At 45.7% G+C, this 12,461-nt stretch overlaps 1 protein-coding gene across 1 annotated transcript in view; it reads left to right on the top strand.

The window, feature by feature from the left end:
* The window catches only part of myot (myotilin), a 33,511-nt gene extending 21,147 nt beyond the window's left edge, over positions 1-12,364 (top strand). The window contains exons 9-18 of the mRNA XM_085287867.1: positions 1,124-1,343; positions 1,466-2,427; positions 3,655-3,805; positions 3,997-4,098; positions 4,691-4,728; positions 5,872-6,010; positions 6,125-6,332; positions 6,439-6,604; positions 6,725-6,858; positions 9,934-12,364. Coding sequence (XP_085143993.1) covers positions 1,124-1,343; positions 1,466-2,427; positions 3,655-3,805; positions 3,997-4,098; positions 4,691-4,728; positions 5,872-6,010; positions 6,125-6,332; positions 6,439-6,604; positions 6,725-6,858; positions 9,934-10,076 — 2,263 coding nt within the window. The 3' untranslated portion in view covers positions 10,077-12,364. The remainder of the gene's footprint in view (positions 1-1,123; positions 1,344-1,465; positions 2,428-3,654; positions 3,806-3,996; positions 4,099-4,690; positions 4,729-5,871; positions 6,011-6,124; positions 6,333-6,438; positions 6,605-6,724; positions 6,859-9,933) is intronic.
* The last annotated feature ends 97 nt before the right edge of the window (positions 12,365-12,461 follow it).

Genomic DNA, 12,461 nt, shown 5'->3' on the forward strand with positions numbered 1-12,461 from the left:
AACCGCTTGGGTAGAAGGAACATCACTGATCTTTAAATCCTCAATCCAATCATGCTAACCTGAAACCGTTAAATGACTGAAATGTGCGTATTCAGAGTTCTCTGCTAATATGTACACATCACAGATATAGTACCAAGAACATTTCTCCTGCTTAGCATGTCTAGCAAAGATCATCGACACATTAAGTTTTCACCTGTAAAAAGTCCTGATTACATATATCTAGGGGCCCATTTCTTTAAAATAAATAAATAAAATGAAAGCCATGCAGCTCTTTTTGTTTGTTTTCATTAGACTCCCAGCTTTACCATTCTCCAAAGACAGTTTTATATCCTTATTACAAACTCTTTGTAATGAGGATATAAAAGGAGATATAAAATAGGCCAGAGATTACACACACCTCCACTTACAGAACACTTTACACTTGTCTTTTGTGCTTACACCACTAAGTCTAACATGCTTCAGAATCTCCCAATAAGCATCTATCAGACGGCGTTGATTCAGATCCAAGGTTTTAGGCTCTGGGTCAGCTGATGCTGGCTAGTCATCTTGTGCCCCCAGGAGAAGTGCAGAACAAGTGTGTGGATGCAAGGAAGTGTGTGAGAGCGCGTAAAGAGAGGGAGACTGCTATTGTCATTACTGCTCCTGCGTAGCCCAGACTTCGTGGTAGCCATGGGAACAACATTCTTTCCTAGTAGAAAAATAGAGGTCGAGCCAGGCTCGGTATTACAGGAGGAAAACCAGCGAGTGGGCTGAAATGGGAGTAAATATCTGTTACTTTCATTAAACAGCCTCACTGGTACCGTTTCAGTTATTTTGAAACATATTGTAATCTTTTTTTATTTTAAACAATACAAATACACTTTTTATCATATGGATCGCACACATGAGTATTTCAGTCACTACTTCAAAGACATCCCTCCCACCTCAAATGACTGTATAGCTGTGGGAAACTTGTGTATCCCGTAAAATGTGTACAACACCAGACTCCACATTTTGGAACCAGAAGTTGGTAAACGAAGAACGTGGACACATTGGGGGTTATTGAGAGAAAAATCCTTTACCTTTGAGGGACTTGTAGTAATATATTTTAAATCTACAGCTAACACACTTGTCTTTATGGCAGTTTCCCTGAACCTCAGCTGGCCAACCAGTATTCTGACGAAATCTTTGGGCGGAGCGAGGACGAGATCGCCCTGAGCTCAGAGGGCCAGAGGTCCCCAGAGGTTACTGCCCAAACTTGTACGTCTAGCCCAACCCCACCACCCTCACCCTCACCACCGCCAGAAGTCAAGGAGAAAGCCCAGGCGCCCAAGCTGTTCACCCCAAGCAAGCTCAGTTTCACAGTAAGAGTATTTCTGTTGTCAAATGTAAAAAGCTCAGAATTTTTTATTTAATCATTGCACTGAGATGTTGCATGATCCAGTCTTATTCCATGGTGCAAATTTGGTTTTCCTCTTCATTCCAGTCCTCCCAGTCAGGAGGCAACAACATGAACCTGTCCGACCTGCCTACGTTCACTCCCAGCACGTTCCCTCCCAGCGCCTTCAACTATGAGCGACCGAGGCATTTTATTCAGTCTCAGCCAGCCTTCCAGGCACCCAGCTACGACAGCGTGCTGAAGGAAGCCCAGGAAAACCAAAACAACTCCCAGCAGAACCTCAACAGTGCCCAGAAAAGTCCAAATGTCCTGGAGACGCAGATTCAAACTAAAGCCATGTCCACACAAAGTCAGTCATTTTCTCAGTCCGCGTCAAAGTCCTTGTCAGAGACCCAGTCACAGCTTCAGTCACTGAGCCTCAGTCACAACCAATACCAGTCCGCCGCACCGCCACAGATCCACATCCAGGCCAACGGAACAGCCAAGAGTTCTCCGTCTTCATCCAGCCTCAGCTCCCCTGTCTCCACCCCGGCCTGCTCTGCTGTACCTGCTCTTTCCTCCGCCGGCCCTATACTCAGTCACTCTCCCACCTCCTTCTCATCTCTCCCATCCTCATCTCTCCCCCGCACCACCATGCGCTCCACCATCACCCTCACCCCTAGCGTCCCCAGTGCTACTGGCCTTGGCAGCGCCACCTTACCTGCTAACCAGGACAGCATGTCGGCCTCTGCTGCTTACCTCTGCTCAGTGTTACCCTCCCAGTCCTCGTCCAAACTGTCTCCTAACACCAACCGTCCCCTCTCCTCCACCTCCCCCTCCCGCTCCCCACTCGCACCCTCAAGCCCTCTCCTCCCTCTGAGAACCTCCTTTTCTTCATCTGCTCTCCCTCAACAACCTCCGCCAGTGTCTCCTTCCCTCCCATGCTCCCTTCTCTCTTCTTCTTCCTCACCCTCCTGTGTCCCACAGCAGCCTTTCACTCCCAGCACCCAGAACAGTGTACAGCCTGCTGTGGTCTCCTTACCTGCCAGCTATAAGGGGACGCCAAGCACGTGAGTTGCTCGATACCTCAGTTTACAATTTGGCATGCACATTATTACAGTCGGTACAAATTCAGTTTCTGATATTTTGACATTGAAAATAAACCAAAACACAGCATAACTCCATGCAGCCTCCAAACTGATGATAAAATTGAAACATTTCTGTCAGAAAGTTTAAACAAAAACTTCATGAAGGAAGAATTTATCCCAGGCTGTACCGGTCGATCTACGTTCCTGTGGGTAGTGACCAAAAGAACGAGATCGCGCATTGAAGCTGTGGGCTTCCTTAGAGATGGGGTGAGAAATTCAGCCATCCAGGAGGGGCTCAGAGTAGAGCCGTTGCCCCTCCACATCGAAAGGTGCCAGTTGAGGTGGTTCGGGCATCTGATAAGGATGCCTGCTGGGAGAGGTGTCCGACCGGGAGGAGGCCCCGGGGCAGACCCAGGACACGCTGGAGAAATAATATCTTTCAGCTGGCCTGGGAACGCCTGGCTGTTTCCCCGGACAAGCTGGAGGAGGTGGCCGGGGAGAGGGAGGTCTGGGCTTCTCTGCTTAGGCTGCTGCCCCTGCAACCCGGCCCTGGACAAGCGGAAGAAGATGGATGGATAGCTGTACCTAATAGATGGCTGCCTGAGTGTACACACTTTGAACAGATGTCAGGTTCTTCAGAGTTTAGAATAACTTTTAACCAGCCATGGAGCTTTGACAGGACTCTGTACAGTCCTGTGAAATGAGTTAAAGGAGATTCTACTTATTTCTCCGTGTTTTTAAGTGTTGAACTCAAAGTAATCTTTATTTTATAATAGGCACTCAGTCCAACCATTGTCTCAAAGCTATTTAGCTCTCTCTCTCCCCAAACTATAATCCAGCTTTCCTGTTATTGGCTGCCTGTACAAATAAAAGATTTTACTAACAGGAGGCTGGAGCTGCTCACGGCCCGAGCTGTGTGCATAAGACGACCATAAGAAGAATATCCGCCATTACGCGACGTTGAGATTCAAGAAAAAACAACCCAGCAGTCTGAAGCCTAAGCTTTTAGCTTTATTCATGTTTAGTATGAGCATCCACCAGTACTTTATTATTGTAATATTTGTTGTAGTAAGTATGCATATAATCCTTTCAGTGCATACATTTGTGCTTTCTTTTATATATAAGAAAAAAGAAACGTCTAAATAAAGTAGGACACAGGAAGTAAGGAGAAGGGTTCAGTTCTCTCCCTCCTTCCTTTCTACTTCACAGCCTTCCCAAACCCATACTGAAGAAGGCTATAGCTCCTCGACCGTCCTCCGCCCGCTCCACAGATGAAGACATTCAAGGTTCCAAAGACGCTTTGATTCAGGATCTGGAAAAGAAGCTTCGCTCAAAGGAAGCCAGGAGGAGAAACAGCCAGGTGTGCCCCCCTCCTCCACCACACACACACACACACACACACACACACACACACACACACACACGCACAATGTCTGTTTGAAGAGAATGCAGTGCAGTAGTTTACCAGAAATATCAGTGACCCATTCTGTGTGTTGGTTAAAAATGATGTAATCAATTAAAACTTACCAACATGAAGCTTCATTTTTACAGAAGCTGTCTTACGAGGAGCGCATGGCTCGTAGGCTGTTGGGTCCAGACAACACTACCTACATGTTTGACCAAGACAATCTTTCAGACTCACAACTCGACCAGGTACAGCTTTGACTTTCTCCGTTATTATGAAAAAATTTCCAATCTCAAGAGAGCGTTTCAGAGTGTGCTGCAGGGCTGACGTTCATGCTGGCCCTGTTCCAAAACCCATTAGCTTTCATTTAGTCGTTAAGTGAAGACCTCGCATTAATACAGTCATTTGGGTTTGAATAGCAGAGCAGGGAGCCAGTTTCCCTCTCGGGGCCTCCTGATGGGCTCCCAAGCTTGAAGATGAGAAAGTGCAGCAGTATAATCAGCAGCCACAGCGAGCGGCTTCACACTGTCATTTTGACCACGTCACTGTGTGTGTGTGTGTGTGCGCGCGCGGGATTGTTCTGTCAAAAAGCCTGTTGCTCACAGGGCACCATCTAATTTCTCTCACACACACATCATCCTCTCAAGCCAACGAGGTTGTCAGCAGCTTTTTCTAGCTTGTTTCTGGGAATGAACCTCTCAGTCGTGACAACAGCACCATTGTGTCAGCACACACACACACACACAGTTGCTGTCATTCCTGTTGACCTGTATGAGCTAGTTTTCAAAGCTGAAACCTACAGTGTGATTGTGTCAGTTTATCTCAGTCTTTCTGTTACAGCCAGATTCACCAGAAGGAAGACACACGGGTGGACTATGGTAAATACAACTTCTACATTTGCACAGAATGATTAATCCAGGTTTCATTTAATGTTTATCCAGCATCTGTGCACTTGTGCACTTCATCTGCAGGCTAAAAAACAAAATGGCAATTATAAGTAGATTTGATATTTTTAATCTGTCTGATGCTGCAGGTAGCACTGCTAGAACAGAGAAGGCTGGCAGGTTGTAGTAATTTAATCTAAGCTAGCAGTTTGAGTACAAGGAGCTTGTGTTTGAGCTTGTTTTAAAATGACTTTGTAAACATGCCTCTGGGACCAGCTGAAAATGCAGCTTTATTTAGGCTTAATCTTGTTCAACAGCAGGTTTGGTGCAAGATTTTTGCCCCCCCCCCCCCCCCCCCCCAGGTTTGAAGGCAATGTAGCTAATGCTTGTTATAGTTGGCAGTTATCTTTCACTTTACCTGAGCTCACTGTCTGCATTTCCACCTCTCTGCGGCTGCTGTAGGTGTGTAACATCCCTGATCACCGTGTCATTATCACTGTTGTTATTAACCTGCTGGAAAGAAACCCTGGTTGCCCAAGCTAAATTCCTATTACTTCTGTTTAAATCTTATAGTTTTCCACAAAGACCTGCTCCTTTAATAATATCATATGCTTCCATAGAGGTGATGCATTTAGGCACAGTGAAGGATGTTGGGGCATCAAGGGTTCAGTTTAGACAGTTTAGAGTACGTCCTGACTTCCTGGCTCAAACAGTAGCTGACCATTCAACCTGTTCAGCATCCTTTTTTTGTCTTAGTTTATTTTTTTGAATTGGCTAAAACTGACTTTATATCTGCAGAGTCTGTGCTGCATGAAATGCAAATGTATACCATTCTAATAGCAGATCACTGAAGCAAGAGAAAAATGAAAACAAAGTTGTGAAATTATACACTTTACCTCAGTTAAAGCCTCAATTTAAAACAAAAGCCAAGCAATTAATCGTTGTGCAAACCAACCCCAGCTGTCTGCTGGTAAGGAGGCTTAAGTTCTTCATAGCATATTTGTGATGTCAGTGGACAGAAAAGGAAAAGCAGTCGGTGTTAGTGCATTTGCTTGCGTGCGTCTGTGTGTGGTCACTAGTTTCCTGTAAAGTTCAGTCATTGAAAGTGAGGTTATAAATAAATAATGTCCTCTGCAGGGGGAGGCACCACTCGCGCACAGATGAGAGGGGTAACGAAGGATTGGCTATCCAGGAGAAATGTTACGCGCCTCGCTTCCTGCAGGTCCCCCCAGACCTCACAGTGGAGGAGGGGCGCTTCTGTAGGCTTGACTTCAAGGTGGCTCTCTTAAGACTGAATACTTCATATAAACTTTACCAGAAGCCTAACAAAATTAGGTTCAATAAGCTGTTTTTCACTAGTGATGAATCATGAAAAATGTGTTAATTTCAGGTGGGAGGCCTCCCAACGCCCGATGTTTCCTGGTATCTGGACGGTAAAGCCATTCGTCCAGATGACTACCATAAGATGCTGGTGTGTGAGAAAGGGATGCACTCATTCATCATAGAGATTGTGACGGTGCATCATGCTGGTGTGTACGAGTGTGTGGCCAGGAACCGAGCCGGGGAGAGCAGATTTACCATGAGGCTCAATGTAATCGGTAAATATTAGCATACTGTGCTCTTCGTCATGGCGACTGATTTAACGATACCGCCTTTCACCGTGGGAGAGGACCTAATCACATGTATCCTCGTTCGTCTCTGCAGCTCAGGAAGCGCTCCGTCCTCCTACCTTTGTCCAGAAGATGGTGAACTCCAGAGCTCTAGAGGGCGACACGATCAGGTTAGAGTGCAAAGTGGATGCTTCCCCTCCACCGCAGCTTTTCTGGAAGAAGGATAAAGACATGCTGCGCATTGACCCCAACAGAATGAGGTGCGTCAGCTTAAGTTCAGACTCCACTGTTCAGGTGATGATACCTGGCATCGACTCTGTGATTGTGACACTTTAGCCCGTATGTGTAACTTTGCAGTCTCTCTCACTGTTTCACTGCAGTCTGTACCAGGACGGGTCAGGCCGCCAGTGCTTGTTGATAGAGAGGGTGATGAAGTCAGATGCTGGCTGGTACACTCTGTCTGCCATCAACGAAGCTGGCATGTCCACATGCAACGCCAGGCTGGATGTAGGAAGTAAGTCTGTTCATTTTTATATGCAAATAAGCTCTGAGAGGCCGCCTCAGCTATCTGCTGCATGAGATACGACACGCTGCTCGTTACCATAGAAGCCCAGGCTGTAAAATCAAACACCAGATGGAAAACGCTGTGTGCCCGGTGTCTCCATGAATCCCGCTCTGTCTCTGGGAGCTCATCAAACAAATGGCGCGTTATGTGATCGAGCGGAAACTCGATGAACGCACGAGGCTCCGAGCTGCCGAGGAATACGGTATAATCGCCGAGCGATAACTGTGAGGCAAATACAACACGGCTATTAGGTTTCTGCTTTCTCACATAACACCATCTGCTCCGTGGAGAGGTCCTCCATACACAGCAAACATGAAAGTGAGTTTAAAGCACTTTGTCTGAACCAGAGCTCAGAAACGGGAACTCATCAGGAGGTTTTTAGAAGTGAAGACTATGGCGTTATTTTTGTGCCACTATTCTGAGCGCACGTTAAAAAAAACATTGTGCATGTGTTGCATTTTGAGGAGAAATTTATTTTGAGCAAAGAAAAACTGAATTTGAGTGAACAAAATTAATTGCTGTATTTCAGTGTTTGCTATTATCCACACACACAACAGCAGCCCCTCTCGCTCAGTTTTTGCATTTGCGCTCGCTCGCAATGTGTTGCACGTGCTCTCAACATTTCTGCCCGTGCGCGCTCAACTCTTTCTGTACACCGTTATATTTGTTCCACAAAACCCGCCAATCACAGACTTGGATGCAAAAAAAATGTGATTGGCTGTTTTGGTCTCCAATCAGCTCGAAATGACGAAATGCAATATCCCAGAATCCATTTCGTCCAAAACTCAAACGAGGCAGTGGTGGAGGAACACAGAGGGGCGGAGTTTGAAATATTACTCTTTCTGGGTCACAAAATAAACTTTTAAGATATTTTCATGCGAGAATGGTGCTGTGTAAACTTCAAATACCTGCTCGATTTATCAAGACATCACATATTCGCAAAAGTGCTCTAACGTTCTATCGGATTGTCACAATAGAGTAATGTTTTGCCCACCGAGGTGTTAAGTCGGTTATGTGACTGAATAGTGTGGATTGCACTGGGTTAGGATGTTACTCAGTGATGACAGAGTTCAGTGTGTGAAAATGCAGTTGAAAAGCACAGCGTCTGGATACGTCTCCTAACTCTTTCCATGTTTATTCATCTTAATTAAAATGAAAAACATTTGATGGTGCAGAGTTTAGTCCAAACGTTTTTAATCTGACACCTTAGTCAGTTGATAACATTTCAGACTTAGACCAGAAGAGTAGAGGTTATCTGATCTTAACTTTAGGCCTTTATGCTTAATCATTTTTAAATTGTTCCTGTTTGGTTTTTTTTGTTTTTTTGTTTTTTACATCATAGCCTTTCAGTGTTGAAAATGTTTTTAAAAAGGAGGGAATAGTAATAGATACCATAGTTGTGTCTTCATACAATGCATTATTACAAGAACTTTACTAAAACAGTATTCAGTTAGGGCTCAGCAGCAGGGAAGGCTGATGGTGAACTGAAAGGAATGCTAAATGCACTTTAGCTTAACCTCCTAAGACCCGAACTCTTTCGTGGCATGCATTTTTAATTTCTCTTTGCTATTTGGGCTGATTGGGACCTCCATCCAAGCATCCATCTTCTTCCGCTTTAGCCGGGGCCGGGTCGCGGGGGCAGCAGCCTAAGCAGAGAAGCCCAGACCTCCCTCTCCCCAGCCACCTCCTCTAGATTATCCGGGGGAACACAAAGGTGTTCCCAGGCCAGCTGAGAGATATAATGTCTCCGGCGTGTCCTGGGTCCGCCCCGGGGCCGCCTCCTGGTGGGACATGCCTGGAAAACCTCACCCAGGAGGCATCCTTGTCAGATACCCGAACCACCTCAACTGGCTCTTTTCAATGTGGAGGAGCAGCAGCTCTACTCTAAGCCCCTCCTGGATGGCTGAATTTCTCACCCTATCTCTAAGGGAGAGGCCAGCCACCCTTCAGAGGAAGGACCGATGCAGCATCCGCATCGCTGCGGCCGCTGCACCAATCTGTCTGTCGATCTCCGGCTCCCTTCACCCATCACTCGCGAACAAGACCCCGAGATACTTGAACTCCTCCACTTGGGGCAGGAACTCATCCCCGACCCGGAGTGGGCACTCCACCCTTTTGCGGCTGAGAACCATGGCCTCAGATTTGGAGGTGCTGATCCTCATTCCCGCTGCTTCACACTCGGCTGTGAACTATTCTAGTGCGAGCTGGAGGCCTTCACCCGATGAAGCCAACAGAACCACATCATTTGCGAAAAGCAGAGATGATTGGGACCTGATTAATGTAAAAACAAAGAATTACTTTTTGTTTTTACCTGATTTTTTTTTCTGAGAAAAATTAGATCCACATATGACATTTGCTTTGAATTTCAATGGAACAGTGGCAGTAAAACGTCCTCGTAAGTGGATATCAGGCCCTCGTAGAGCAAAATTTTGGTCTAGACAACCCAAAATGTGATGTCCACATATGTGGACGGCAGGTCCTAGAAGGTTAATAACAACATATATCAGTGAAGTTTAGCTGAACTAATTCTGTACCAGACAAGAGTCTGCAGCCTCGTCATTAAAGAGTAGAACGTTTGCTTTGAAAATATAAAAAGGTAAATTACATTAAGTGGTGAATTTCTATGTTTACTAAAGATGTTTTGTTTTGTTTTTTTTAATTATCAAATTTTAATGGTGACATTATTGTATGTGGATATGATGAGTTGGTGTTGTGGGTTTGTCTCATTCAGGCTTGTGGAGGTGAACACTGTGCATCCACTGTTCCTGCATATATGTGCTGGTCACATATCTGCCTCTGAGCTATGCTGTACTGTGGCATGCAGGGTAGAAGAGTTATTTTCAGACACCTGGCATGAGAGGAATTTTTCTCCCCTGAGTGTTAGTAAGATTTGATGCTGCTCTCAGGGACAGGAAAGGTGTTGCTCTGCTTTCTTTAAAAACTTTGATTTATAATCAAAGTTTAAATAAATAATCTGAAAACCCAAAACAATATATTAACCCATCGTCTCTCCGCCCCTACCAGCCCGCACAACTCCGGCCATGAAGACTGCTCCTGCTGGCTCCAAGACTCTGAAGCTGCTGTCCTCTCTGAGCCACGTCCCTGCTCTGACGGTGGAGAGCCCCGCCCAGCACACGGCGCCGTTGTACGAGAGCGAAGAGCTGTAGACCCACACGCTCCCACCCTCCACTAACCACCATGTCAGAACTGTAAAGAGAGGAGCCTCTGACTGTCGCGTCAGGGCCGAAACATGAGTGCAGACTAATAATCATCGCAGCGCGCACAACTCACAGTAGTAACACATTCACTAAGCTTCATGCAACAGCAAAGCACATCTGCCATCTTTACAACACTTGGGTAAAATGATTATGATGCAGCATTGGAGACTTTTTACTGTGGGAGAGTTTAGGACTTGTTCTCGTCCATGTGCTGCTGTTTGTCACACTGTTTCTGCCCATCTGTCTGTCTGCTCTGCTTTTTCCTCTCCGTCTCTTCATGTGCCCGTCCTGGCTGCTCTCAGCAGAATGCGGCTCCTCGGTCATGGATGTATTAATAGAGCTGGGTATGTTGTGGCACAGGCTGCGCTGCTGTCAGGTTTGGTCCCAGTGGGCAGCCACATTACTGCAACATAATCTCCTCCAGTCCAGAAACCATTTTCAAAACGCACATTTCAAGCAATGATGACAGGACACCGGCCATATGTTACTACATGTACTGAATATTTAAAAGGTTCTTTAACATTTGCACATTTTAAGTTTTTTCCCATGTCTTATTGTAAAATCTGTGATTGGAGCAGGCCAAGTCAGACAAACTGGATGCTGCTGCACAGGGGAGGACAAACATCCTCTGCACAGCAGTGCATGTGTTGCAGTGCACCCTTTCAGATAAACTCTTCTATGGTAGAGAGTAGAAAACAGAACCAAGTCTTCCCACAATCCCACACTGTCTCTACACATCACACGCACTCCACTTTAATCCTGACAGCTGTCTGCTTATCACTCCTCTGTCCATCCATCCATGTTCTTAACCACTTATCCAACTTGGGGTTGCGGGGGGGGCTGGAACCTATCCCACCTGTCACGGGAACAGACAGTAAAAAAAAAAAAAAAAAAAGATGGACGTAGCCACTGTGACGTCACTGATTAGTGAAGTCCCCTCTGAAGCCTCGAGCCGTTTCCGTCTTTGGTGTTTTGAAACAGGATGTGATAGGGGAGGGGCGACTCGGACTGTGAAACTGAGAACACCGCATGCTTGTGATTGACGCGTCGTTAGCCAATGAGAATATCCTGGACATTCCTCCTTTCTGGCTCTAATAATAACCGTAATTCCATTATTCAGTGTAACCCGAAACTAGTCACGGAGTCATCAGGAAAGTGTTTACAGAGGTCACACAAGAAGAAAGCCTAGGGCTATTTTCCCCCATAGCTTCTATACAATCAAGTCTTTTTGCAACCAACGTTGCCCCCTGTTGTCCATTTAACAACAATGCAGCTTCAAAGCAAAGCATCGGCTCCACTTTTTAGACCTGCTTAAAGTTACGTCCATCTTTTCTGTGCTGTCACAGGGTGAGAGGTGGGGACGCCGTGGACAGGTTGCCAGTGAGGAGAAAGAGTTCTGTACTCGTGAATTACTGCTAAGGATCATTTTGTGTGTCCTTGCATTAATGCTGCCTGTGGTGTGTCTGTAACGCTTTTTAAATGATCAGATTCTCTGCTGTTGTATGAATTTAATCGGGTTGAAATGTTCTGATACAGTTTATGTGACTGAAGCTTTTTATCAGTGTTGAGACTTTTCATGTGTGCAGCCTTTTGCTGCTAAACACAGGCTGCCATCCTGATACCTGAACCCAAAACGTGCTCTGAACTTTAAACGTTTACACTTGGTCACATCTGCAGTGCAGATACGTTTGAACTCCAGACAGAAAATGTTTTTTCCTGTTAAGCGTACAGGCGGGTATCAGCATGTCAGCCTCAGTCTGTCTTTTGGTGACTTTATCCAAATGGATTCATCAGATATGCTTAATTTGCGTGCTTACATTGAAACTGCTTGCTATTACCAGCCTGGAGCTCACGTCACAAAAACCAAGATGGAAACGTGTGTTCTGTGGCCATGAAAATCTGGTGTTGACCCCTGTGTGGCCACGGCCTCGCAGTGACGGTTGTTTGCTGAGGTCTGGATAAACTACATTTTCTGCCTTAATGTAGTCCCAGGTGTTACAATAAGTAGTTGGACTAACCAGTGTCCTGTACTGGTCTAATCCACTGGTTTAGCTAGTTGATCTTCAGTTGGTCACTAAGACATGCGGCTCAAATGGGGTTAAACTTTTATAAAGCACAGGACTAAGTCATAATTCAGAGATTTTAAACTGCAGTGTGTACTCTCCTGTACTGTTTGTTGTGACAAGAACTTCTAAATATCACTGGATGAATGAGGAATAAAGTCTACACGACCTTGACCTCCTGCATTTTTCTTTTTTTGATCAGCTTCAGTTCAATGTCACGATGTCGCCCTCAGGTGGCAGCAGAGAAAACGTACAGATAATGTGACACACA

This window comes from Mchenga conophoros, linkage group LG2 (genome assembly GCF_057382185.1).
Source record: "Mchenga conophoros isolate Kocher_MC1m ecotype Shallow Benthic linkage group LG2, M_conophoros_male_GT1.1, whole genome shotgun sequence".
NCBI classification, from domain to species: domain Eukaryota; kingdom Metazoa; phylum Chordata; class Actinopteri; order Cichliformes; family Cichlidae; genus Mchenga; species Mchenga conophoros.